Source organism: Squalius cephalus, assembly GCF_949319135.1.
Source record: "Squalius cephalus genome assembly, chromosome: 7".
Classification (NCBI taxonomy): Eukaryota; Metazoa; Chordata; class Actinopteri; order Cypriniformes; family Leuciscidae; genus Squalius; species Squalius cephalus.
The window spans coordinates 46,446,396-46,474,153 of record NC_137128.1 but is presented as its reverse complement, the minus strand read 5'-3'; the positions used below and the strand labels follow the sequence as shown (position 1 = coordinate 46,474,153).

Genomic DNA, 27,758 nt, shown 5'->3' with positions numbered 1-27,758 from the left:
ACTGAATTACAGATATCTGCAACACATATCCAGTCTAGCTTTTAAATGTTAAAATGGCTTGCCATAGTCGAGCGCAGTTGCTCTCCACTGACTGCGCTGATCAAAAGCATGATGGGAAACGACTTGCTGACGACACAGCTTAATGTTCATTGGTTTAAACAACCGTGATGTATTGTTCTCTTTTAAAATGTTTGATTTTAAAACTCTGATATCATGTTTTATGTGTATACGTTATGTGTGAATATTCCCAAACTATCTAACAGTGAGATCTCTATGGGTTATGCTATGTAATTTTTATTTTTTTAAAAACAAAAAACAAAACAAAAAAAAACACATGTCTGTATTAAAGAAAAAAGACTGATAAACATGTATTTGGAATGGAATTAAATAAGTAGGCTACTTTGGGTGTCTTGTTCATTATATTTATTTTCATATAAAAGCAACAGAACTTAAATTCCATCCAGTTTATTAGCAACACTGTGCACGAGCGTGAATCCGGTGAATCCCGCGATATCCATCTTTGATCTCGCAGGTGTCAGATCCACTGCGAGAAGAGAGAACTGTCCGGCTTGCCTGCGCTTTTTTCACTCCTCCTCTCACTGCAGCCGCCTACTCTCGCATACATTTCAGGCGAGGCAAGGCGCATCTCAAACAAGCCTAATGTTTGTGTGGCTGGCTGCGAGTCAGGCCGTTGCTGGAGATCATTTATGTTATTATATGCAAATGCGATGATATTTTAAGATGGCGGAGAAGCGTCGCGCGGGCGTCGCGATGTCGGGCAGCTGTGAGCGCGACGGCGCGTTCGCGTGTGAGTCTGGCGTGAGCGCGCTTCTCGGGTCTTCTCTGCTCACACTGTTGGAGTCCAGGCCGCGCGATCCCATCGGGTTCCTGGCCGAACACTTCGCGCATCTCTCGGCGCAGGATGATGATGCAGGCCCGGAGCACCAGGCCGTGAGTCGCGCGCTCTGGAACCTGAGTCTGGCGCATCACTCACAGAGGTCCTAACTTTTTTTACTTTCTTTTTCCTTTTTCCTTTTATGTCGATGTATTCAATGCAGTTCTGTTTCTTTTCTTGGAAGAAAAAAAAAAGAAAGAAAAAAAAAAAACCGCCATGATATTCACTTTCACCTTACAAAATAATGTATGGGATAACCAATGATTGTTGTATGTTATTTGATTTGATTAATAATAACATTATATTATTGGCAAAAATACTTTATAGATGTGATGTAGAAATGTAGATTTTTTAAATCCCCTCCTTTGTTTATTATATTCAGAAACGAATTAAAATACTTCTCAGATGCCCTCACTAAAATGGAAAATCGAAGTGCAATAAAATTGTATAATCTGATTTTAAGTTTCTTTTTTTCTCTTTATTTTCCCTATTTATTTTTTTTTTTTTTGGTATTTTTATTTATTTATTTGTGTTGAGCTTTACACGCATGTATTTTCTTTGTATAATAACTGTTTTGTGCCATTTTGTTGTATTTAGATTTTGTATTTAAAAAGTGAACTCAGTGAATAATAATAACTTTAAAAAAACCCGCTGTGACAGAGATTTTGTTTTTTTATTTGCTTATTTATTTTGTAACAGATTTTTATATATTATTTAAATAACTTTTAATTATTATCATTGCTATTATTTATCTACATTAGCCCATAGGAGATCTTTTTTTTTTTTTTTTTTTTGTTAATTTGCTTTTAATTTTTTTTTTACTATTTTTATCTTTCATTATATTTTTAACCATGGTGGAGAATTTTGTTTGCATTTCTTTTTGCTTTGGCCAATAATGATATCATTAAACTATTTTAAGCAACAAGGTTTATTTATTTATTTTATTTTATTGTTTTTTTTTATTGTTTCAGAGTTTTATTTTTATTTTATTTAATTACTATTTTCATATTTTAAAATCTCTTAATTTTTAAGCCATAGTGGAGTTTTTTTTCTTTTATTTATTTATTTTCTCTTTTTTTATTATTGCTATTATTTGTCTCTCTTAAGCCAAGAGAGGATTCTTTTTTATTTTATTTCATTAATAAATAAATAAATTTTTAATTTCATTTTTTTGTTTAATATTTCATATATAAAACTCTGGTGGAGAAGTTTCTTTTTATCTGTTTCTTTTTGTTTTATTATTACTTCCATTAATCTCTTTCAAGCCAAAAGAGTTTTCTTTATATTATATTATATTATATTATATTATATTATATTATATTATATTATTACTGTTATTTATTTGTTGAACTAGCTCTTGCACACACATAACCAGTGCGATTCTCTTGTTGAGATTCAGGGTACGTTTACACGACAACAATATGCTTAAAACGGAGAAGTTTTTCCTTTGAGTAAAAAACGCTGTATTCTGCTGCCAGGCCAGTAGATGGCGATGAAACACTATAGACTGAACACGTAATACGCATGTTCACATCGTCGTTTTCACAAATTCGTGTTTTTGTTGTTTACACAGAGACCGTTTTCAAAAACTTCAAGAGCTCAGACTGAGGGTACGTTTACACAACAACGATATGCTTAAAACGGAGAAGTTTTTCCTTAGAGTTTTCCGCGTACACCATTAGGGGGTTTCGCACCGGATAGTTCTAGGAACTTAGTTCTAGGAAATAACCACCACGGTGGGACTAATGGTTCCCCATAGGAACGTTTTCCTGGTTGCATTCGCACCGCCAGTAGGAACTCTGAAGTGACGTGTTGGGACTTTTATTTTGACGGCGCTGATAACAACTGAGCTCACAGTGCTCGCATTCTCCGTGTTCATCAGTTTACGATCTGTATAATACGTTATTAGATAGAACTGTTATACAAAGAAAAACTTCTCCGTTTTAAGCATATCGTTGTCGCATTTGAGCTCTTGATTCTGTCTTTCCCTGCAGATCAGCGTTCAACAGTAACACGCGCACGGCGTTCGATCTCCTGACCCGTGACCGCGGTGCCGGTGTCGTCGGGGTCCGCGGGCGTCTCTACACTGAGATGCTCCGGTGCCTGTGCAGCGAAGGCGGACTCTCCGGCTCCACCGCGGCTCCGCTCCTGCGCCGCGTCCAGTGCCACGACCACGAGTCCGTGCCCTTCGAGCTCTTCCGGCAGGGCGTTCTGACCTGCTCCGTGTTCTCCGACTACATCCGGGCCTCCCAGTGCCTGTACGGGTCGGTGGCGAGCGCTTCGGACCGGCCGGCGGAGAGAGCGCTGGGTCAGGCGGTGCTGGAGACGCTCCGGGAGGCGCTGGAGGCGGCGGATGGGGACGACGTGGGCCGGTACCTGGAGGCCAGCGCCAAGATCTCTCCGGGTAAAGTGGCGGAGGCCATGGCGGAGGCTCATCCCGGGAATCAGCAGGATAATCCTGTCATGGACGCGCAGGAGTTTGAAGACGCCGCCGCCGCGCTGTTCATCGCTCGAGTGCGAATGGTGACCTGAGTGGGGGAAAAGTAATATTTCTGGCTTGTCTTCCAGCACAAATATCCAAACATTCTTAAATCAAGATACATTAAATGGAGACTAGGGCTGTCAATCGATTAAAAAAATGTAATTGCGATTAATCGCATGATTGTCATGAGTTAACTCGCGATTAATCGCATGATTGTCATGAGTTAACTTGCGATTAATCGCATGATTGTCATGAGTTAACTCGCGATTAATCGCATGATTGTCATGAGTTAACTCGCGATTAATCGCATGATTGTCATGAGTTAACTCGTGATTAATCGCATGATTGTCAGGAGTTAACTCGTGATAAAATCGCATGATTGTCATGAGTTAACTTGCGATTAATCGCATGATTGTCATGAGTTAACTCGCGATTAATCACATTATTGTCATGAGTTAACTCGCGATTAATCGCATGATTGTCATGAGTTAACTCGCGATTAATCGCATGATTGTCATGAGTTAACTCGCGATTAATCGCATGATTGTCATGAGTTAACTCGCGATTAATCGCATGATTGTCATGAGTTAACTCGAGATTAATCACACATTTTTTATTTGTTCTAAATGTACCTTAAATTAATACTTTTCAAGTTTGCAATTCTCTAATCAACATGGGCATGGATAAATATGGATGCTTTATGCAAATGTATGTTTATTATTGAAACCATAGTCAACATAGAGCATGAAGACGAGACATGTTTCAAAGGTCATAGATGTTTTTCAGAGAACTTGTTCATGTCTATTAGACACATGAAGAAAGAACAAAGAAATACCAGGTTCCCATTACTTCTCTTTCTTTGCACTGAGCAATTTACTAACACAAACATGTTTAGATTTTTGCATGACAGGGCAGCTCTTCTAAAAATGCTAAATGTACATTTATTATTTATTATTACATTAGTTTGTCTCTCTCTGTGCCCATTTTGATGAAGCTAAGGTCTCAATAAAACTCTTTTCACTGGTATATTTTACTGTTTCTGTTGTCAAACAACAGAATGAATATGAAATGGTGACTGAAACGCGACCCATTAAGACATAACCAGCTCTCCCTTCCAAGATGTTAATCTGCACTAAAATCCTGATAATCGAGCCGTCGTCTGATGAAATCAAATACACATAAGATAAACACAATATCTGTGCTGTGATTTCGGCTATTCTTGCATGTAAAATTAGAGAAGCAACATAATATCTGTGTGTAACTGAATTAAAGCACTGCTCCTATTGGTGAGAGAGAGAGAGACAGAGAGAGAGAGAGAGAGAGGTTTGGGTGCTTTTTTGAAGGGAAAAAATCGCTAAAGGGGTCTGCAATGTCGCTAAATTTGCAACACTGTATCTCCAATTCCCCAACTAGGGGTCGGGCCACGGGTCAAACAGAAAATATGCGCTGCGTTAACCACGCGTTAAAAAAATTAGTACAGTTAAAATGATTTTGCTTTAACGCGTTATTAACGCAAGATGCCGCCGCCGCGCTGTTCATCGCTCGAGTGCGAATGGTGACCTGAGTGTGAAAAAAAAGTACTATTTCTGTCTTGTCTTCCAGCACAAATATCCAAACATTCTTAAATCAAGATACATTCACTGGAGACTAGGGCTGTCAATCGATTAAAAAATGTAATTGCGATTAATCGCACGATTGTCATGAGTTAACTCGCGATTAATCGCAATTAATTGCACATTTTTTATTTGTTTATTTGCTTAAAACAAGAACAAATATCCAAACATTTAAAAAAATCAAGACCCAGACAGCAACATAGTGTCGGCCAGGATCCGGTCCACATCTGGTACACGAGGATTCAATGCGGACCGGATGCGGGCCGGATCTGGGATGCGGAAAATGACTGAAGATGTTTTTAGTCTTGGAATATGTATCAAAAGTAAGTGAGTTTGTGCTTAAAACAAGAAGAAATATCTGCAAATGGGGTCAGAAAAATACATTTTCAAGACTTAAAGTATTTCTGTCTTATTTTCCAGCACCAATATCCAAACATTCTTAAAGCAAGATCGTTTATTGGAGAAGCAAAATGGCTAATGATGTTGCCAAAAGGTTTTGGGACGTCTGCCTTTACACGCACATGAACTTTAATGACATCCCATTCTGACCCGAAGAGTGACCTCTAATCCGACGCATGATGAGTGACCTCTGACCCGACGCTGAAATCATGATTTTACCCTGTTGATGGCTTAAGTCTAATTTTAGTGCAGGAAACCTCAATTAAGGAAGTGTCTGCAGTGTATTTCTGAAAGTGCGTCGATTCCCTTTTCAGTGCCCAGATAAGATCAGCCACACATGAGCTCAGTCGCTTCAGCTCAGCATTAAACCGCATTCACAACACAGTTTACTTCTGCATCTGTGGTATCTGCATGTGACACACTGCATTTTCACTTAGAACAAATGTAAGGATGAACATTTTAATGAATGTTTATGAAAACGTGCACTGACGAACTGTTCACAATAACACCAGAAACGTGAATAAAGAAAGTGCCTGTATATTTGCACTGAATAATGTTCATTGTTGTCTTATTTGCATTAGTATAATACTAAAGACCGTGTCTATGTTATCGTCTATGGATCAGCTTAATAAAATCATCCACAGAACTGAGACTCTTTTTTTTTTTTTTTGCATATTTAAATGTTTTTCTGCATATTTAAATGTTTTTCTGCATATTTAAAGGTACACTAACATTTTTTGTTCAAAATTATCACAATTTAAATGAGTCCATCCATCATCAGACTTTTATAAGTAGACCTATATTTTAAACCTGAAGGCATGGTTTTCGCAGAAATATTTCGTACATCTTTACTCGCCCGTGTGTGTGTGTGTGTGTGTGTGTGTCTGGTATGAAAGGTCAGTGGTTAGTCGTCACAGCGAGTGAGAAAGTTCTTCACACATTCAGCGCTCACTTATTAAAAGTAATGAGAGTGTGTCAATAATTCAACAGGGTGTGTGAGTGTGTGTGTTCAACAACGTGACTCGCGTCGCTGCCGCTCTTAAAGGGACAGTACACCTAAAAATTAGCAACTGCCAAGGATGATGTATTATTGTACAAAACCCAGAAACGAGTTTGCATTTTAGCACATCTGGTCCTGAAGTGAACGGGTTTTTGGTTAAAGTCCCCCTGTAGTCCATCATTGTATCCCTAAAACTCATCATTGATCACCAAAATGACCTATTTAAAAAAAAATTTATTGAAAAAAAAAAAACTTAAAATGTCTTGGATGTAACTCGACACCCTTGCCTCATTTAGTATGCGCGGTTCTATGAATATGCAAATGAGCCCCGCCTCCACTCACTCCCTCAGCTCAGAGATCCACTGGTTGACGATCACATGTTGATCTGATTGGTTACAAGGTAGTTTGTGACGTCAGAAACACCAGCGATTTCAAAGCGCGTTTTTGAGACTAGGCTTGTTTGAGATGAGCAAAATCTGCGCAGAACCGATCACCGGTGATCAGCGCGAGATGCATGCCGGTTAGAAATGTGTCCGAGTGCGGTCCGCCTTGCTCTGATGTCATGCTGACGTATGTCAAAAATCTCTCGCGAGCGCAAGGCGCACCTGTCGGATTCTGCAGTCGAGCGCAGTTGCTCTCCACCGACTGCGCTGATCAAAAGCATGATGGGAAACGACTTGCTGACGACACAGCTTAATGTTCAGTGGTTTAAACAACCGTGATGTATTGTTCTCTTTTAAAATGTTTGATTTTAAAACTCTGATATCATGTTTTATGTGTATACGTTATGTGTGAATATTCCCAAACTATCTTGACAATGCGATCTCTATGGGTTATGCAATGTAATTTTTATTTAAAAAACAAAAAAAAACAAACAAAAAAAACACATATGTCTGTATTAAAGAAAAAAAGATTGATAACCATACTTGGAATGGAATTAAATAAGTAGGCTACTTGGGTGTCATATGTTCAGTATATTTATTTTCATATAAAAGCAACAGAACTTAAATTCCATCCAATTTATTAGCAACACTGGGCACGAGCGTGAATCCCGTGAATCCCGCGATATCCGTACATGGTTTGTCTTAAAGCATATTAAAAACACCACATAGACACATAAACAACATAAAAGCTGGATTTACACCACAGGGGGACTTTAAATGCCTGAAATAAGGTCTGTGGTGAACAAGCTCATAAAAGTTGTGTTCATACCTGAAGATTATCACTATAAACAAAACATGTTAGTATCATAAACTTTTGTCGGTCATTGAGTTTATTTTCTAAGTGTGCATATTTTGACATGCAAGTGATTATTATGTTTATTTATAATAAAAAAAATAGCAAAAGGCACTTCCTTAATGACATCATCCTCCAGGAAGTGACATCATTAATTGGTGGGAATCAGAAGCACAAACTTCAGTAAGTGTTGTCATTGGATCTGATTCATTTTGTGTTTGAATGTTTTGTGTTTGTGAGGCTCTTTAAAAAAAATGCATCCTGTTCGATCAAATTGCACAAATCATTTTAATGCAACATTTGGTTAAAAACCATGAAAGTGAAGTCCTTTGAGTCCTCATGTAAGCTAACGGCTAATCAGAGAGCCCTTGCATATTTAATTAAAATATCCTAAAATAAGCAAAGATAAGTCACACATGCATTAATACATACGACATCAGTCATATTTGATCTCTCTTAATTTTCTGAAAATACTTGTCTCTTCACCTCTTGTGAGCATTTCTTCTATAGTCTTTCTCCATAATACATATTAGCCCTTCCAGATTCATTTACTGGAGAAGAAGCAAAATGGCTGAAGATATTAAGTCTTGTTTAATGAAAAATGAACCAAAATGAAGTGAGTTTGTGCTTAAAAAAAATGAAAAATCTTAATTCAAAGGAAAAACAAGATTATTTTTCTGACCACATTGGCAGATATTTATTAATATATAGTTATTTCAGACTGTTATGTTTGAATCAGCATAAAATCAAAAGCACTGGTATCTTTTAAAAGCGATTTATTAACAAAAAATAAGATTGAAATAAGGAACATTTATAAATTATGAAATCTAAATTATAGAAGGAATCATTGCAATTGCATGAAAGAAAGATCGAAAGCCTAAAACATTCACAAGTCTCACATTCACGCTCTTTTAAAGTCTGTATAATAGTTTCATCACTTACACAAATGGAAAGTTACAGGCACGAATAAAAGGAAAGCAGTTCCTCATGTTTCGCTGTGACGAATACAAACAATCCAACAGAAATCCTCTCACATTGATTAAATCAAGTTTAATTAAATCTGCTACCATCACAAACATTGAATGCAATGATGTTTAAACACATGTGAAGTTTACAAGTCAAATGTCACCACAAAATCAAGTAATAAAGCCTACTTTTAGGCGTTTGCATTGACAAATTATTGCATTTATTAACTGACTTAAATTGTGTTGTGCATTTGTGAAGTAGTTTATGATGATGGTGTCTGAACAGGATCTGTATTATCGTAAAGAAAATGAGATTTATGAGAAGTATTTGCTGAGTAAATGCGGTTGTTGTCATAAAAATAATCTCATAATTTAAAGGGGTGGTGTAATGCCCTTTTCACAAGATGTAAAATAAGTCTCTGATGTCCCCAGAGTGTGTGTGTGAAGTTTCAGCTCATAATACCCCACAGATATTTGTATATAGCATGTTAAAATCGTCACTTTTTGAGGGTGAGCAAAAACGTTTTTTTTTTGTGTCTGTCCCTTTAAATGCAAATGAGCTGCTGCTCCCGGCACAGGGGGCGGAGCTTCAAGAGCTTGTGTTCTTTTACCTCACACACACATGCACTGAACATTTCAAAAACTTTTAGCCTTTTAGTCAGACAATGATGGAGACTCGAGAAGAAGAGACAACATGTAGAAGTTTGAACTCTGAACTTTGAGCGTTGTAACTTTGCAGATGTTGTTTATGCTCAAACAGCAACATTACACACTAACTAAAGTTAGAAAAGTCAAATCATAATCAACCACCCCTTTAATAGTCATTAACAGGCTTAATTTTCGTTGTACAAAAAGATCATTTTCTATTTTTTCTCATGATTTTGTGGTAGATTCAGACACAAAATCAAAGCAGCGAAAATGTTTTTATGGAAACTGTAAAATCTCGCAGGTCAGATTGACTGAAAGGCTTCAGTGCTTTTGAGAGAGAAAAAAAAAAAACTTTTTAGTGCACTTTAGGTGAAGCTACATAACGCATGCATGACTACGCAGAAAACTACAAACCTTTTAACATCACAATTAAAGGTGCAGAAATGAGTTTTTAAAAGCACGACCCAGTTCATGCCGTCCTCATTAACATCGACCGTGATATTAGGAAGAAACTTTAATAATTGCAACTGGCTCAAACTCAGCAGACATTCATTACAGTAATATAACGCATTTGTAAAATAAAACGATTATAGAGGTCAGAATGTACAGTGATTGATACTGGCAGACTGTAAGAGAGGAAAAACCTGAAGAAAAACAAACAAAACACAAGCATGAAGGGCACACAGCAGAGGAACCCCATGACAGCATGAGGAGTGTGTTTATGTGGGAGGCGAAGGCAGAGGAGGAAGACTGTTGACCTGGAAGCGCGTCTCATCCGATATCCCATACTGCTCTAGTGGGTCCTGCGGGAAATCACACGTTAGATCAAAGCATGATCAATATTGTGTGGTAGAGCTGCATGATTAATCGTTAAAAGATGGCGATCTCCATTCAAACACCCACGATTTTATTCCTAAATGACAACGATTCGCCTGTGTCTATTAAATCACACCGGAACGTTTAGATCTTCACAAACGTTTTTTTTTTTTCCAAACACAGAGTATCATTATTTCTTCATTATCACAGACATACTGGAATAAAAGTGTATAGCTCGGATTATATACACTGATGTCTACAGTAGTGATCAAAATAAAGTAAATCACCATTTGAAAGTAACTTGACACTTTAAATAATGATTGTATCGATTACATTGTTACACCAGTAGGTGGCGACAAGTGTTAAAAAATGTGTTTGTGATTCATTGAATCATTCATTCAAGAGATTCGTTCCAAAACACTGATTCATCCAGTAATGAAACAAATGAAGGATTTATGAGTGAGTCATTGAATCATTCACTCAAGAGATTCGTTTAAAAACGCTGATTCATCCGGTAATGAAACAAGTGAAGGATTTATGAGTGAGTTATTGAATCATTCATTCAAGAGATTCGTTCAAAAACGCTGATTCATCCAGTAATGAAACAAATGAAGGATTTATGAGTGAGTCATTGAATCATTCACTCAAGAGATTCGTTTAAAAACGCTGATTCATCCGGTAATGAAACAAGTGAAGGATTTATGAGTGAGTTATTGAATCATTCATTCAAGAGATTTGTTCAAAAACGCTGATTCATCCGTTAATGAAACAAGTGAAGGATTTATGAGTGAGTTATTGAATCATTCATTCAAGAGATTCGTTCAAAAACGCTGATTCATCCGTTAATGAAACAAATGAAGGATTTATGAGTGAGTTATTGAATCATTCATTCAAGAGATTCGTTCAAAAACGCTGATTCATCCGTTAATGAAACAAATGAAGGATTTATGAGTGAGTTATTGAATCATTCATTCAAGAGATTCGTTCAAAAACGCTGATTCATCCGTTAATGAAACAAGTGAAGGATTTATGAGTGAGTTATTGAATCATTCATTCAAGAGATTCGTTCAAAAACGCTGATTCATCTGTTAATGAAACAAATGAAGGATTTATGAGTGAGTCATTGAATCATTCACTCGAGAGATTCGTTTAAAAATGCTGATTCATCCAGTAATGAAACAAGTGAAGGATTTGAGTGAGTCATTGAATCATTCACTCGAGAGATTCGTTTAAAAATGCTGATTCATCCAGTAATGAAACAAATGAAGGATTTATGAGTGAGTCATTGAATCATTCATTCAAAAGATTCGTTCAAAAACGCTGATTCATCCGGTAATGAAACAAGTGAAGGACTTATGAGTGAGTCATTGAATCATTCATTCAAAAAATTTGTTCAAAAATGCTGATTCATCCGGTAATGAAACAAGTGAAGGATTTATGAGTGAGTCATTGAATCATTCACTCGAGAGATTAGTTTAAAAACGATGATTCATCCGGTAATGAAACAAATTAAGGATTTATGAGTGAGTCATTGAATCATTCACTCGAGAGATTCGTTAAAAAACACTGATTCATCCGGTAATGAAACAAATGAAGGATTTATGAGTGAGTCATTGAATCATTCACTCGAGAGATTCGTTCAAAAACGCTGATTCATCCGTAATGAAACAAGTGAAGGATTTATGAGTGAGTCATTGAATCATTCACTCGAGAGATTAGTTTAAAAACGATGATTCATCCGGTAATGAAACAAATTAAGGATTTATGAGTGAGTCATTGAATCATTCACTCGAGAGATTCGTTAAAAAACACTGATTCATCCGGTAATGAAACAAATGAAGGATTTATGAGTGAGTCATTGAATCACTCACTCGAGAGATTCGTTCAAAAACACTGATTCATCCGGTAATGAAACAAGTGAAGTCTTTATGAGTGAGTCATTGAAACATTCATTCAAATGATTTATTCAAATTAATTAAATATTTTTTCAATATTTTGTCAGATACTCTAGTAAATAACATGTTATTTTGTCTAGTTGTCTGTTCAGAATTGTGGAGAGAATCATGATCACTGTTTTAAAGTAATCGTGCAGCTCTAATATGCGTAATATGATTGTAACCAGTCTAGGAGGTATTTGTTGCATTCATTAATATGGATTCCCTCACCTTTCCAGTCAGTCGGTGGATTTCTGTGCGGTAGTAGATCAGGTTCTTGCGCATGAACTCATAACTGTGAGACAGAAGCAGATTACGGTTATAAATCATGAAACGCAGAGGATGATGGGTAATGTCAGCGTCACACACACCTGGCTTTAATGATGGCGTCGACCCATTCAACACACTGTTCCTGAGAATCGCATTCAAACAAATACTTCCTCTCGGCCTCGTCCAGGAACACTGGAAAACCAGCAAGAAACACAGTGAGTGAGGTCACATTTATTTTCTAATTTTATTTTTTCCATGTTCATCTGTCTTTAGTGTGTAATGTTGCGGTTTGATCATAAAAAAACTCTGCAAAGTCACAAAGTTCTTCTCTATATCAGAGTCAGTGTTCCTGAACTCCTGAAACGCCTCCACTGTAGTCTTGAGTTTCTTCTGGGAACGAACACGTCACAATATTCCTCATTATAATAATTCATGCGCAGAATAAAGGGGCGGGGCCTGGTTGAGTTAGTTAGTAGTGTGTTAAACTGGCGGTTATGGTAAGGGGCGGGACATTCCCCAAACACACTCGAAGCGCTCGACCAATCACAACACACTGCTCCAGCCGACCAATCAGAGCACAGTGTGCTTTTCAGAAGGAGGGGCTTCATAGAGACAGGAAGTAAACAGAGCGTTACTGACAGACTGGGAAGAGAGGAGCCGCAACAATGGAGAATATGAGGAGAATAATCAACATTACAGCAGGAAAACCTGCTCTAGTAGAGATAAAAAAATAGGTTCTCTTTATAGAGTCAAAAGAGGAAGAGATACAGAGAACAGCCGCCCTTTAGATGCACAATGTGTGAAACTGTGACTCTTACCGATAGAGAAAGCATGATCGTCTTCCCTCTCCACGCGACACTGCTCCAGCAGGAGAGCGCCGATGGGCTGGAAACACACGCAAAGTCAAACTGAAGCGAATGTGAACGCGACGGCGTCGAGATTCAGATCAGACGCTCAAACCGCACTCACCTCGTCCTCGTCGGTCCGGAAGTAAAACAGGAAATTAACGACCAGTTTCACCAGGCGCTTCTTCACAACTGTGGCGTGGAAGAGGAGAATTAGGTCAAAACCAGACCAGAGGCACAGTCAATCTTACTTTACACTTAGTCAATGTTTATAGTTAGCATGTTTAGTCAATATAATGCATGGTTTTTATATTTTTATTAGTTTGTATATTAAAGGTTGTTTTTACCAAGTAAAACTTCATTTTTCACAATCAGAGGCACTATATAAAATAAAGATTATTATTATTGATTATAACATTTGTCGTGAATAAGGGTGATTTGAGAAGGATCTGACGATGTAATCAACTTGGCAACAACCAATGGGAGAGCACGTAGTGGATGTCACATGATCCGCCTCCTGGTGCTTTTTTTGACATATTAATGACCAAAAGAGATTAAATTCCTGTCAGATTTTTTATCGTATTGCATAGAAACGCAATCGTTAATTGTAACAAGGCGGTCTAGTTTTGTAACATCGCAACATTAGCTTAAAAGATTATGAGCATTGTAGTTATGTTGCATTCTGACATCTTTGTGGATTATTACGAGAAAGTTCTAGTTGTTGCATAACCTGCCGGCCAGTATTATAGTGTTGTTGCATCATGAGAGCTTCGTTACAAATTTCATTTTCAATGTTGGCAATTTTAAACTGACAAGTTGAAACTAAAAGTTGAACAGAGATCGACTTTATGCAAATTCGGCAACAATAAACAGAAGTTTGGAGTTCATGTGACTCGCCAACTGATCCAGTTGGAACTAACGACAAAAAAATCCCTGTCCGTTTAAGAACGATAACTATAAATTTAACGTTAACTACATTAGCACCTACATATTTGGGCGATAAGTTTTTGTATGCGCGCAATGTCGTCTGTCGCTTTAAATGCTTGACTCTTTTAAGTCGGGTGGATTCTAATTGGCTTTCAATGTTTTTATCGTTCATCAGCTTTAAAAAGTTGAACGGCGAAAAGTTGAACAGAGATCAATTTTATGCAAATGAAGCAACTACCAATCAGAGTGCGCGTAGTGAAGGTCACGTGACTCGCAGTTGTCGTACGAACAAGCGACTACGAGCAATTAAATATAAGCTGTACTCTGAATACTATACTACTTTAATTACTGCTGTCATATCTTTACAAGACAGCAATAGTACGAGTAGTACGCCACAATGCTATTTCGGAATCATAATTGATCGTAGAGGGGACAGTCTTCTAGTTATGTCTACTTTTCTCGCGTCTTGTGGCGTTGAAAAGATGGCAGAAAGATAGTGAGTGAAATGATCGGCTCTTACCGTCTCCTTTCTTCGGGCCTCTCATGCCCAGCTCGGCCGCTCTCTCTGACGGCTGGCGGCTCATGAACACCAGCTCCTTCTCATTAAATCGCATTTTTAGCTCTTTGACAGCAGTTTCGTCTCATTAATGCGCATTTTAGGACTTCAAACAGATCTGATCATTCTCATCCGGACTGTCAGTCATACTGCTCTAGCTCTTCTGACTCTGCGAATGAACTCAATCAAGCGATAACATGTATGATACTAAACACACACACTCACTCACACAACCATAGATATACCTACGTAGATTCAAAATTCGACTTCTCCAGAGACGTCGGCGCGCCCGCCATCTTGGAATGGTCAGCGTGTTGTCACTCACAGGGAGAATTAATGATAATATTTTTACTTTATTTATTTATTTATTTATTTATTAAGTTATATATTTTTATGAATGTGTTGTATGTTTAATTTCTATTGCTTTAAATGTTTTATGAATTATTTTTTTAGTAGACTATCTCTGTTTACTGTATCTGAAAATATGTTTGATTTGTGTTTTTATATGAATTGACTTATATGTATTGTTTTTATTCTGTGTTGACTGTTTAGTCTTGTATTGTGTTAGTTTAGTAAAATCATCTGCTGAAGTTTATTTTTATAGATATTAATCGATGCGTCTGGTCTAACTGGTTGCAGACGCAGTCATCTTGCTCGAGTGTTCAGTGACCGATGTTTTGACCGTTCCAATATGGCGGTCGGCCCAACAGCCACGAATGAGGATTCTATGTGTGAATCTATGCTTACAACTAAGAGCTGGAGGAGCTGAACACATATAGCCGACAGAGGGCGCTGCTTTACCTCTTAAAACGTCTGTACACAAATATATAAGGGGCAAGTTTTGAAATGTCTTTAAAATAATAATAATAATAATAATAATAATAATAATAACACAAACCCATGTTCATTAAAATATTTGATTTAGCAGTTTTAAGTACGCATTTTCTTCTTTTAGACTTAGCACAATCATGGTGTTTTTCTAAAGAAAAAACAGTCACTTGTAATGTAGCATTGCTATTGTGCTTTTTTAAATAAAGTTGTGCGTGTCAAAATAACAGGAACAGGAAGTGCATCACTCTTCACGCATGCGCATTACATCTGCGACGGCGGCAAGCGTGATCTGGACGTAAGGTAAATTTTCTCAAAATGAGTTTTTTGATACAAAATGATGCATATTTTCACTTAAAACCACCTAACCAAACTCGATCTTTTACTACACTTCAAGCGTTTGTTATTGTTCATTGAAAGTGCAGCTTTGAAATCAATACGGCTCGATTCAGCTCTTTTACACACTAACTATTGTCTTATAACTTACATATTTATATTTATGCATGCTTCGTTATATTCTATTTTAATTGATAAGTTAAACCGTAAATGGGATCATATTGTACACTTATGCTTTTTATTATTGTTATGTTAGTCAAGGTTTCTTGCTCTAAACAATCATCATTCTTCCACTCTCTCTCGGACTTTTACAATCTAACGTTACTGTAACTTTCAGATTATTATATGTAAGTCTAAAATAATCATAAAGCTGTTTCTTTTTTTATTGGCTGCCATTATTGTTGAAGATTGTTTGTTACCCCATTTCAGTCAATTATCGCGTATGAATAAGTCGGTTATTCATTTTAATTTACCTTGTTTAAAAAGTACGCTGTATAGTGTAATTATTATAGGCATTATGACTAAAATAACAGAAAACCTTTCGATAGTCTTAACAAAATTAGATATTATTCACATTTATTCTAAGTCGTACTTCAAAACATTTCATTGTAGACAAGTAAACACTGTAAAATCAGATAAAAATGATCAATCGCACAAATAAATACAACTGAACAAAGATATAATCGAAGTGTTTTAAGATTTTCAGGTACAGAAACTAATCAAATGTAGAATAACACTGCACTTTAAAACATACATTACAAACATAGTTAATTTTTCTTAGTCTTTCTGTTGTTTGATTAGTGTTATTATAGAGACCGCATCAGTAATATTAGCCTAGCCACTGATCCAATATACTAATACACGTGTTTTCTTTCTCAGCTGTTTACATTCACTTATTAGGACATAACCGACTGTGTTTACGAGGATGTTTGGACATTTTTGTGTGTATTTGTCCGCTCAATTCTTGAATGGTTTAACGTCATATTAAAATGCACACAAACTAGTTGGTCATCCGGGGACTTTTCGCCGACTGTTTTTTATTAATACTACATATTTGGACATGCTACTCTTTTAGCGTACAGTTTTTCGCACACTATATAGTTCAAACTCTTTCACTTTAAGAGATTAAGAATGCGTCATATGTTCCCTTTAACTGTGTAAAATAACACTTATTAATAACAAGTGAGTGTTCTCAGTCTTCTGTTGTTTGATGAGGAATATTGATGAGGAATATTAGGCTACTGTCCCTTTAAGAGCGAATGCACTGATCCAATGTACTGATACACGTGTGTTTCTTTCTCGACTGTTTACTTTCACTTAAGACACAACCGACTGTGTTTACGAGGATGTGAATGCTATGTATTCAGACATGCTACTCTTTTAGCAAATGCTATTTACAGTAGTCAACATTATGAGGTGGACCAAAAAAGTAAATCAAAGTTGTCCTAACACAAGAACGGGTATTGTTCAAAATTCATGTATAAAGCCCTATTCGGACGGGATTAGCTTTACCAGTGTAGATGTAGTGATGTAGTTTTACCACAGGACGTCTGTAATATTAATGGCTAATCCGCACGGGATAAGAGATCTCAGTAAACTAGCAGAAGTGGGAGAGTAAGTCGATTTACACACCGCCGCCTCTCCTGTCCTCATGTGTGTGTGTTACGCTGCGTCCTGATGTCACGTGTGCAAACACAACCTATATTTATATATATAAAACAGTTATGTCCGGTCGAGCGATGTATTAATTAACTTCAGACTGGATTGTGTTGGTAATAGGCACTTGTCTAACGCTAAAAGATGTTTCGAGCCTCTAGCAAGTGCTGTCGATCTTCTCTCTGATCTGATGGTGTGTGTGAAACACGTGAGTTTTGCCACAGACTCGTTCCAGCGTCTAGAACACAACTGAAGCTTTATCAAGCGCCTCCATACTTGAAAATCCGCGGAAAACTACTTTTAAACAGGAAATGACGTAATATTTACATATTTACAGCGGGTGTATTCGCACGGGATTAGCATTAGCTGAGGTCATTTTTCCGGACCTTTTTACTGAAGGTAAAAGTCTTCGTAATCTTTACTGACATTGTCCGTGATGATGAATCAAACACGAGAGTCATCCGAATGAATGTGAATCAAACACCAGAGTTAAACAAATCAATGTGAATCAATCACGAGTCATCTGAATCAATGTGAATCAAACACGAGAGTTAAACGAATCAATGTGAATCAAACACGAGAGTTATACGAATCAATGTGAATCAAAAATGAGAGTCATCTGAATCAAACACACGAGTCATCCGAATCAATTTGAATCAATTCATATTCAATTCCTTCCCTACTTAAAGTTCAAACTCTTTCATTCTAAGAGATCAAGAGTCATCATATGTCCCCTTTAACCCTTTCCCTGTTGGCTGGTCTCCGCAGGAGTTGTGTGAGGATCTGCCATCATGGATTTCCAGCACAGAGCCGGAGGGAAGACGGGCAGCGGCGGAGTGGCGTCGTCGTCCGAGAGCAACCGAGACCGGCGTGAGCGACTGCGCCAGCTCGCGCTCGAGACCATAGACATCAATAAAGATCCGTACTTCATGAAGAACCACCTGGGGTCTTACGAGTGCAAACTGTGTCTCACGCTTCACAATAATGAGGTGACATTAATGCTCTTTATAAACACGAATGTTTGAAAGGGTTCGTTCACCCAGAAATGAAAACTCTGTCAGTGATTACTCCCCCTCATGTTGTTCAACCCCGTCAGACTTTCGTTCATCTATAGAACACTAATTAAGATATTTCTGATTAAATCTGAGAGCTGTCTGTAGGGGTGGGAATCTCTAGTCTAGGCACCTCACGATTCGATTCGATTACGATTCAGAGGGTAACAATTATCGATTATTAACGATTTTTTTTTTTTTTTTTTTGACTTACTTGGTACTTTTAAAGCAAAGTATTTATGATGACCCATAACGAACTTACTTCCCTCTTCCTATATTAATTTTATTAATAAAACCTTAATATTCCTTCAGACAAAAAACATTTTGCTGTAGCAAAATCACAAACAGTTTTCGTTCAAAAGTATAGAATGATGTACCAGCAGCTCTCATATAATGCTTGTGGAGTTATGCATATTCTGAATAATTATACAAAGCCGCTCTTATTCACAACTAAATAATAAAGAGTTATGACTTGAAATGTTTGCTGTATAGCACAATCAAAAACAGCTTATACAAAAAAAGTGAATGAACATCTGGAGAGAGCACAGTCAAAATGTAGCTTTTTGTGACTGGCATTGCACATATGTGGCAGTGTAACGTACGTATAACAGATCGGTTTACACAAGTGTACTGATGTGAAAACTAAACAATACAGAAAGCAGCTCTCATACAAAAATACTAAATAGGTAAAAATGAAATTGCCAATTTTCCATACGCTAGCTTTTAACGAAGAGGGAGCCGTTCGAATTTGGCGCTCAGCCATCATGAGTCTGTTATGTGCACGCCACAGACTGTCCGCGCACTGCACGTCCGCTTTAGAGTTCCGCCTTTTGCGTTCCGTCAATATTACGTTATTAGAAAAAAAAAATTTTTTTTTTGAAAATCGATTTTTGACATTTGTGAATCGATTCAGAATCGTCCACGTCCGCAACGCGATGCATCTAAGAATCAATTTTTCCCCCCACCCCTACTTCTCTGTTAGTGAAACTTGCCGGCCCAGAAAGTTAGTAAAAAGACAATGTTTAAAATAGTCCAAGTGACTACAGTGGCTCAACCTTAAAGGAGAACTCCGGTCAATTTTAACATTGAGCTCATTTTTTTGTACATTTGGAGTGCTGTCAATACAGAGAACAACGACAAAAATTGGTGTTGCCTACACCGTGTTATCCTCTTTTTAAAATTTGCACCCTGTTGACTTCAATGGGGCAAGTTTTAAACCTGCTTTTAGCCTCTTAACATCCTTGATGTGTCATTACAAGTGCACAGGTCATGTGAGTGATTCCTTCAGAGTGAACACGGGTGAATCTGACTGCAGTAGATGTGAAAGATATGAAGAAAAATGATGTTAATTCAGCCAGCGCACATACCTGTGTTTACATCCTGTTTTCAATTGAAGTCCACAGTAGTCGATTGTCGAGTTCGGGCGCGTGATCATGGGTAACTAAACCTATGTGCGTGAACTCGACAATCGATTACTGTGGACTTCAACCGAAAACAGGATGTAAATACAGGTATTTGCGCTGGCTGAAATTAACATCATTTTTCTTCATATCTTTCACATCTACTGCAGTCAGACTCACTCGTGTTCACTCTGAAGGAATCACTCACATGACCTGTGCACTTGTAATGACACATCAAGGATGTTAAGAGGCTAAAAGCAGGTTTAAAACTTGCCCCATTGAAGTCAACAGGGTGCAAATTTTAAAAATAGAATAACTCGGTGTAGGCAACACCGATTTTTGTCGTTGTTCTCTGTATTGACAGCACTCCAAATTTACCAAAAAATGAGCTCAATGTTAAAATTGACCGGAGTTCTCCAGTTAATCAAGCAACGAGAATACTTTTAGTGCGCAAAAAACAAACAAAAATAACGACTTTATTCAACTCTTCATTTTCTTCTGTGTGTCTCTGAGTGAGTTCACGTAGTGTAACAGCGCAGCGCTTCTGGGTCGTACGTCAGAACGGAGGCTCACTATTGGCCGACGCTGGTCGTGTGTGATGATGTGTGTGATGCTGGCCAATAGTGAGCCTCCGTTCTTACGTACGACCCGTAAGCGCTCAGAGAAACACAGAAGAGCATGAAGAGTTGAATAAAGTCGTTATTTTAGTTTTTTTAACTAACCCTTTCAGGCGAGACACGGCAGGCAAAAACATTGATTTTCATGCAGTGGTCAGTTTTGAGATTGTGGGCTAGTTTACTCCTTCAATGTGTGTTCTTTCAAGCTGCTATAAAGAAAACGTTGAAAATATACATTAAGATGTTTATTTTATTACATTGTTTACTTGCGGCGGTAAGTTTCTCCCGAATTTACCAGGAAGTCAGCATTCCAGAGATCCGTCTGTTCACTGAAGTCTGTCATGACCGGTGTCGCTGTAAAGCTCTGAGTCTCCTGCACAACGCCATCCCAAATATGGGCATTTCCTTCCTATCAGTGACCAATCGTGAATGTCCAGATTTAAAGCTAACAAGTAGAGCTATTTAACTCTTTAACTGCCGTCTTCTCAAAATGAGTTTTTTGTCATTCTCCAGTACAAACATCTCAGCTTATATACACCAAACTCTCCAGTTATACACTTAGCAGTATTCTGAAGATATTTCCAGAGGGATTTGTTAATAAATCATTCCTGGCCTGATTTATGTGACTTTTTTTTATTTATTTTTTTTAAATATGGCGAAAATCGATTTTTAAGGCTATGGACAGTATTTCCTAGGTAATGAAAGCATATATCCTGAAATCCCTCTGTAAACAAAATGAAAAAAAGGAATTTTGCACCTGGCTTTATCATATGTTCAGATCTATCTCCCGAAAATGTATGCAAAATCATGCATATTTAACGAGATAATGCATAATTTGCATAATTAAACATACAAATTTCAAAAACTTGTAATACATTTTTTGTATATACTTGTGTAAGTAATCAACTGAGGAAGTTTCATGGTGATATCTATTATTTTAAAATTGTACCCTATTTACCTGTAGTGTCTCGCCTTAATGCACTTCATGAACACAAATGTTTTGTTCACACTTAAATGTAAATGTTTGTGATGTTTCTCTTGTAGGGAAGTTACCTCGCTCACACACAGGGCAAAAAGCATCAGTCTAACCTGTAAGTGCAGCATTCACACACATGATTATTAACGGGACGATGAGCAGGAACTTATCGTGTCGTCTGTGCTTTTCATTTCTAGCGCGAGACGAGCCGCGAAAGAAGCAAAAGAAGCTCCGGCTCAACCGGCGCCAGAGAAGGTCAAGGTTGAAGTGAAGAAGTTTGTCAAGATTGGCAGACCGGGTTATAAAGGTATGACTTTGAGCCTTATAAAACATAAGTAGAATGATTATGATTGATTTCCGTTCAATGTTTAATCCGGTTCGTTTGCTTTATAGACGTTTCTCATTGACTACATTTACACGCGCTCTCATCTTATGCAATGTTGCGATTAGGGCTGCACATTATATCAAAATTATTGAAATATCGCAGATGTATATATCGTGATATGCATATCGCAACGGCTTGCAATAACGAGTCATGAACTGAAGACAAAGAGAATCACTCGCTGCTCTCGGCTGAATAACTTCTGTAGCTTTAATAAGAATCAGGATATATTTAATTCATACAGTGATAACTAAGCAGTGTTTATTTGTACATTTGATTATTCAGTTTGTGTTGTTAAATAACCCTAATGTAGGATAACCTGAAGCCCTGAACCCCGTGGTTTACAAACTTTACAATGATGTTAAAATAACACTTCTTATATACAGTAAAACACTGATGTTCACTGTCAGAAGTTGTAGGGATGTTTTCTCATCACTAAAAGAATGTGAAACACATATGTAGGTTATATTATTTTAAAGATATTTTAAAGATAATTGAAGTTTATTTTACACACTTTAAGCATTATCATATCAAACATTGCATTATTTAAAAGAGTTATCGCATATTGCATTTTTCTTCAACTTTACCTGATGCAAACACAAGACTTTGATCAAATTTATGTTTACACATTTATTTATGTGTTTTTTTTTTTTTTTTTACCCATAGTAACAAAACAAAGGGATCCGGAGGTCGGACAGCAGAGTCTGCTTTTCCAGGTAAATCCAGTGGCCTGTTGCTTAAACTGCTTAGACTAGTCTTAAAAGTGTTTTCTTCAAGACTTCTTAGCTGGTCAGACTAGTTGTAACCCTTGTGCTGTGTTAAAACCTGTGGTGTTCCCGGTCAAAAATGACCGGCCTACAAAAAAATAGCTTATAAATCTCTCGTTATGCTACATCATCACCAAATATTGGATTCAATCTTTTTGTCGACTTGTTTTCTTTCAATTAGGATCGGTTTTATATTTCTTTTTGGACTTGATCGTTATTTGTGGATCATTTTGTAAATTTTACATAAAATACGAAAATAAATTGCACTGTTTATCACACAATTGTGCTTTAAGGTTTAACCAGGAAATTTGTTTTGAAATGCTTTTATTTTGTACAAAATGACACAGTCACACTTAAGATGTTCCCGGTCAAAAATGACCGGCCTGCAAAAAATTGCTTATAAATCTCTCGTTATGCTACATCATCACCAAATATTGGATTCAATCTTTTTGTCGACTTGTTTTCTTTCAATTAAGATCGGTTTTGTATTTATTTTTGGAACTGATTAATTGTTTCTCTTTTTTTTGTCTCCCCCATTCATTTCCAATGGGCAGTTATTGTTGACCAATATAAGCTCAGATAAATAAGGCCTACGATCAATCAGTTTAAAAAATAAATACAAAACCTGTCATGATTTAAAGAAAGCACATTGACAAAAAGATTGAATTCAATATTTGGTGGTAAAATAGCATAACAACATATTTAAAAGCTATTTTTTTGTAAGCCGGTCATTTTTGACCGGGATCATCTCAAGTGTGACTTTGTGCCATTTTGTACAAAGTAAAAGCATTTCAAATCAAATTTCTTGGTTAAAAGGTAAAGCACACTAGTGCATTTTTTTCATATTTTATGTAAAATTTACAAAATTATCCACAAATAATGCTTTTTTCACTCAAAAACTGAGGTACATAAGCTCAGATAAATAATCAGTCCAAAGATAAATATAAAACCGGTCCTAACTGAAAGAAAACAAGTTTACAAAAAGATTGAATCAAATATTTGGTAGTGATATTGCATAATGAGAGATTTATGAGAAATGTTTTGTAGACTGGTCATTTTTGACCAGGAATATCACAAATGTTACAATGTGGGGGGAAAAAAACAACAACAAAAAATTACAAGTATTAATTTTTTGGGGAAGTTGTTTGACTCTGGGTGAGTAAAGTCAGTAAGTTTTATTCCAATGCAATTACATTAAGGAGCATTTTCGGATATGGGAATAACACAACATAAGGGTTACCTTTACTTTTAACAAAGTAGTTAACACTAGTTTACTCAATATAGTGGCGAAGTTTATGCAACTGTCCCCAGTCGTTCCTGTCTGAGAAACTGGATGTTTGGGTCTCTCAATGCTCTGATATTCAAGAGCCATCTGCAAAGTTAAAGGTGCAGTGTGTAATATTTAGGAGGATCTATTGACAGAAATGCAATATCATATACATATCTATGTTTCAGTGGTGTATAAAGATCTTACTTAATGAAGCGTTGTGTGTTTATTAGCTTAGAATGAGCGTTTCTCTCTACACACACACACCGCGGGTCCGCTTACATCAACATGTTTCTACGGTGGCCCTGAACGGACAAACGCGTTTCGTCACTATGTTGTTCTTCGTGTAAAGAAGCTTCAGCTAAAGTCAGCGAATAAAACACTGACACACTGATGAACAAGTCACAATAATATTCGCAATAACATCGTTTTACTGAATAATCAAGTAAACCTAATTTCTTAATTGATCTTTGTAAAGAAACCTCAGTGTTTAACTGGCTACTCTCGGCTGTCTCAGACGACGACATCACTTCCTGTCGGCCACCGTAACTTCTGTTGGGTGCAGTTCACAACCTCACCACTAGATGCGCTAAAACTTACACACTGCACCTTTAATGTTTTGCTTGACGACATAACCGGTGTGTCTTTGTTTTTCAGATTGATTACCCAGAGATCGCAGAAGGCATCGGGCCGAGGCATCGCTTCATGTCCGCGTACGAGCAGAGGATCGAGCCTCCAGACCGTCGCTGGCAGTATCTGCTGTTCGCCGCTGAACCGTATGAAACCATCGCATTCAAGGTCCGTCCAATAACACATCCGTCTTGTGAAACTACAGTCGTCAACATTTCACTGCAAAAAATGATATTCTTACTTAGTATTTTTGTCTTGTTTTCAGTCCGAATATCTAAAAATTCTTAAATCAAGATGCATTTACTAGATGAGTAAAATGCTTAAGATATTATGTCTTGTTTTCTGCTGGGAAAAATACAAATGAAGTGAGTTTTTCCTTAAAACAAGCAAAATGATCTGCCAATGGGGTGAGAAAAATAATCTTGTATCCGTTTGAATTAACATTATTTTTCTCACCCCATTGGCAGATAATTTTGCTTGTTTTAAGCAAAAACTCACTTAATTTGGATTTCTCCCCCAGAAAACAAGACTTAATATCTTATGGCATTTCACTACTTTAGTAAAATACATCTTGATTTAAGATTTTAAGAATTTTATGTGGAATTTTACATGTATATTATCTGAAAGCTTCCGTTGAGGAAAAAAAAAAAGGAGTCCATTACAATCTCCAAAGCAATCGTTCTGGCAACAATATTGCGTTTTTATGAAAGAAAAAAGATTGATAAGAGATTGATACGTGAAAGTAACAACAAGATCAGTTATTTCTATAGAATTCAATAAAAACGTATCTTATTTTCTTATTTAGTCTTTAAATGTCTTATTTTGTGTTTAAATAAGCAGCAATGTGTTTAACAAGAAGACACACAATGGCATTTAAATAATAATTCATCTAGGTATGTTTTAAAAACAGAATTTAACATGAGTTTTTGATGTTATTGCTCCTGTCATATTTTCAGGTGCCCAGTCGAGAGATCGATAAAGCCGAGACTCGCTTTTGGACACACTGGAATAGGGAAACGAAACAGGTGAGAATGGATGTGAAAAAATAATTTGGAAGATCAAAGATTTTTGATGATCTTATTATCAAATAAAGATCCATTGCTTTTTTTCCTCATGCCAGAGTCCAGTATCTCTTACCCATGTTTTATTAATTTTTTATGGTTTAAGTTCTCTTAGGAATTAAATTACTCTGCAAACACTTTAGAAGAATCTTCCTGCTGTAATGTTGATTATTCTCCTCATATTCTCCATTGTTGCGGCTCCTCTCTTCCCAGTCTGTCAGTAACGCTCTGTTTACTTCCTGTCTCTATGAAGCCCCTCCTTCTGAAAAGCACACTGTGCTCTGATTGGTCGACTGGAGCAGTGTGTTGTGATTGGTCGAGCGCTTCGAGTGTGTGTTTGTGAAATGTCCCGCTCCTTACCATAACCACCAGTTTAACACACTACTAACTAACTCAACCAGGCCCCGCCCCTTTATTCTGCGCATTAATTATTATAATGAGGAATATTGTGACGTGTTCGTTCCCGGGAGAAACTCAAGACTACAGTGGAGGCGTTTCAGGAGTTCAGGAACACTGACTCTGATATAGAGAAGAACTGGAGCTTCTTCATGATCACACACAAAAGATGAAAAACTTTGGTTACACTTTATTTTAAGGTGTCATTGTTACAGTGTAATTATATATTTAAGTACTGAGTAATATTATTTAACAACATGTACTTACTATAGGGTTAGGGTTTGGTTGAGGGTTAGTTGCATGTAATTATGCATAATTTACTGTTATTACTACGGGAAGTACATGTAACGTAAAATAAAGTGTTACCATATATTATTTTTTTGGTAACACTTTACGATAAGGTTTCATTTAGGTAAATACATTAGTTATTACTTATTACCCGCCATGAAATTTCTCCTAAAGTGTTTGCACGCCGTTAAAACACCAACCAACCATCTCTATTCCCTAAATGCTTAACCTCTCCTCCTCCTCTTCCTCCAGTTCTTCCTGCAGTTCCACTTTAAGATGGAGAAAGCTCTGGCGGCTCCTCAGGGCCCGTCGGCCGGCGTGAAGCGTCCCCCGTCTCTGATCACGGGCCTCGGGCCTCGCTCCCTCAACGACTCCATGCCGCCTCCGCCCGGAGGGATCCCGGGAATGCCCCCCCTGCCCCCCGGAGCCCCCCACCCGCACCACATGCCCCCGCAGATGCCCCTGCCCCCCCACCTCAGGCCCCCGCTGCCCTCCGACGGCATGCATAACCTCTGAGGGTTTATCACGTGGACTCGATTGCAAACCAGCGTTTCATGTGTTTAACCCTCAAAACATGTAGTTTTGTACATCTCACTGCTCTTCTCCAATGATTGACTGTCCAAATGTTATTTTTATGTTTTTTTTTTATTATTAAAGTCAACATGAAACAGAAGTTGCACTAGTCTTTTCTTCCCTGTTTTGACGTATATTCGAGTGAAACGCTTCTCAAACGAGAATGTAGTTTTGTGAATTTATACATGATCCTCTCTGTAAATGACTTCAGTTTTATTTCCGTGGACACGATTGTAAACCAGCGTTTCATGTGCTTAAAGGAGAACTCCGGTCAATTTTAACATTGATATGGATAAAAATGATGTTTATTCAGCCAGCGCAAATACCTGTGTTTACTTCCTGTTTTCAATTGAAGTCCAAAGTAATCGATTGTCAAGTTCACGCACATAGGTTTAGTACCTATGATCACGCGCGTGAACTCGGCAATCGATTACTATGGACTTCGACTGAAAACAAGAAGTAAACACAGGTATTTGCGCTGGCTGAATAAACATCATTTTTATCCATATCTTTCACATCTACTGCAGTCAGATTCACCCGTGTTCACTCTGAAGGAATCACTCACATGACCTGTGCACTTGTAATGACACATCAAGGATGTTAAGAGGCTAAAAGCAGGTTTAGTACTTGCCCCATTGAAGTCAACAGGGTGCAAATTTTAAAAAGAGGATAACACGGTGTAGGCAACACCGATTTTTGTTGTTGTTCTCTGTATTGACGGCACTCCAAATTTACAAAAAAATGAGCTCAATGTTAAAATTGACCGGAGTTCTCCTTTAACCCTCAAAATATAATTATTTGAAATATAATAATTTGATAATTTGCAGGTGTTTTTCTAATTGCATGTGTTTTCCTCAGTTGCAGCGCGTTGAGCTCTCTCGGCCACCGTATTTCTTCCCTGTTTTGACGTATATTTGAGTGAAACGCTTCTCAAACAAGAACA

General features: G+C 37.3%; 3 protein-coding genes across 5 annotated transcripts; 2 read left to right on the top strand and 1 right to left on the bottom strand.

Annotated features, from left to right (window-relative positions):
- Positions 1-71: 71 nt before the first annotated feature.
- LOC307161954 (tubulin polyglutamylase complex subunit 1-like) lies at positions 72-9,571 on the top strand (the record flags this gene model as incomplete). 3 transcript variants are annotated; one of them, XM_079876936.1, is made up of 3 exons in its annotated part: positions 72-998; positions 2,890-3,438; positions 5,411-6,033. In XM_079876936.1, exons 1-2 carry the CDS (start codon positions 742-744, stop codon positions 3,425-3,427), a joined length of 795 nt encoding a protein of 264 aa, XP_079733062.1. In that variant the 5' UTR covers positions 72-741. The 3 variants fall into 3 exon arrangements, with proteins under 3 accessions (XP_079733062.1, XP_079733060.1, XP_079733061.1); XM_079876934.1 differs by having other exon boundaries at positions 2,890-3,418; positions 5,411-5,515; XM_079876935.1 differs by having other exon boundaries at positions 2,890-9,571.
- On the bottom strand, positions 6,027-14,883 carry plekhj1 (pleckstrin homology domain containing, family J member 1). The gene is made up of 6 exons (XM_079876943.1): positions 14,551-14,883; positions 13,228-13,295; positions 13,077-13,143; positions 12,360-12,450; positions 12,220-12,283; positions 6,027-10,041 (listed from the first exon to the last, which is right to left on the bottom strand). The coding sequence occupies exons 1-6, from the start codon at positions 14,642-14,644 to the stop codon at positions 9,958-9,960; spliced, it is 468 nt and encodes a 155-aa protein (XP_079733069.1). The 5' UTR covers positions 14,645-14,883; the 3' UTR covers positions 6,027-9,957.
- A 757-nt stretch (positions 14,884-15,640) lies between these two features.
- On the top strand, positions 15,641-26,908 carry sf3a2 (splicing factor 3a, subunit 2). Its single transcript, XM_079876937.1, has 8 exons — positions 15,641-15,717; positions 18,175-18,395; positions 21,520-21,566; positions 21,649-21,758; positions 22,500-22,549; positions 24,525-24,665; positions 25,454-25,522; positions 26,495-26,908. Exons 2-8 carry the CDS (start codon positions 18,198-18,200, stop codon positions 26,756-26,758), a joined length of 879 nt encoding a protein of 292 aa, XP_079733063.1. The 5' UTR covers positions 15,641-15,717; positions 18,175-18,197; the 3' UTR covers positions 26,759-26,908.
- The last annotated feature ends 850 nt before the right edge of the window (positions 26,909-27,758 follow it).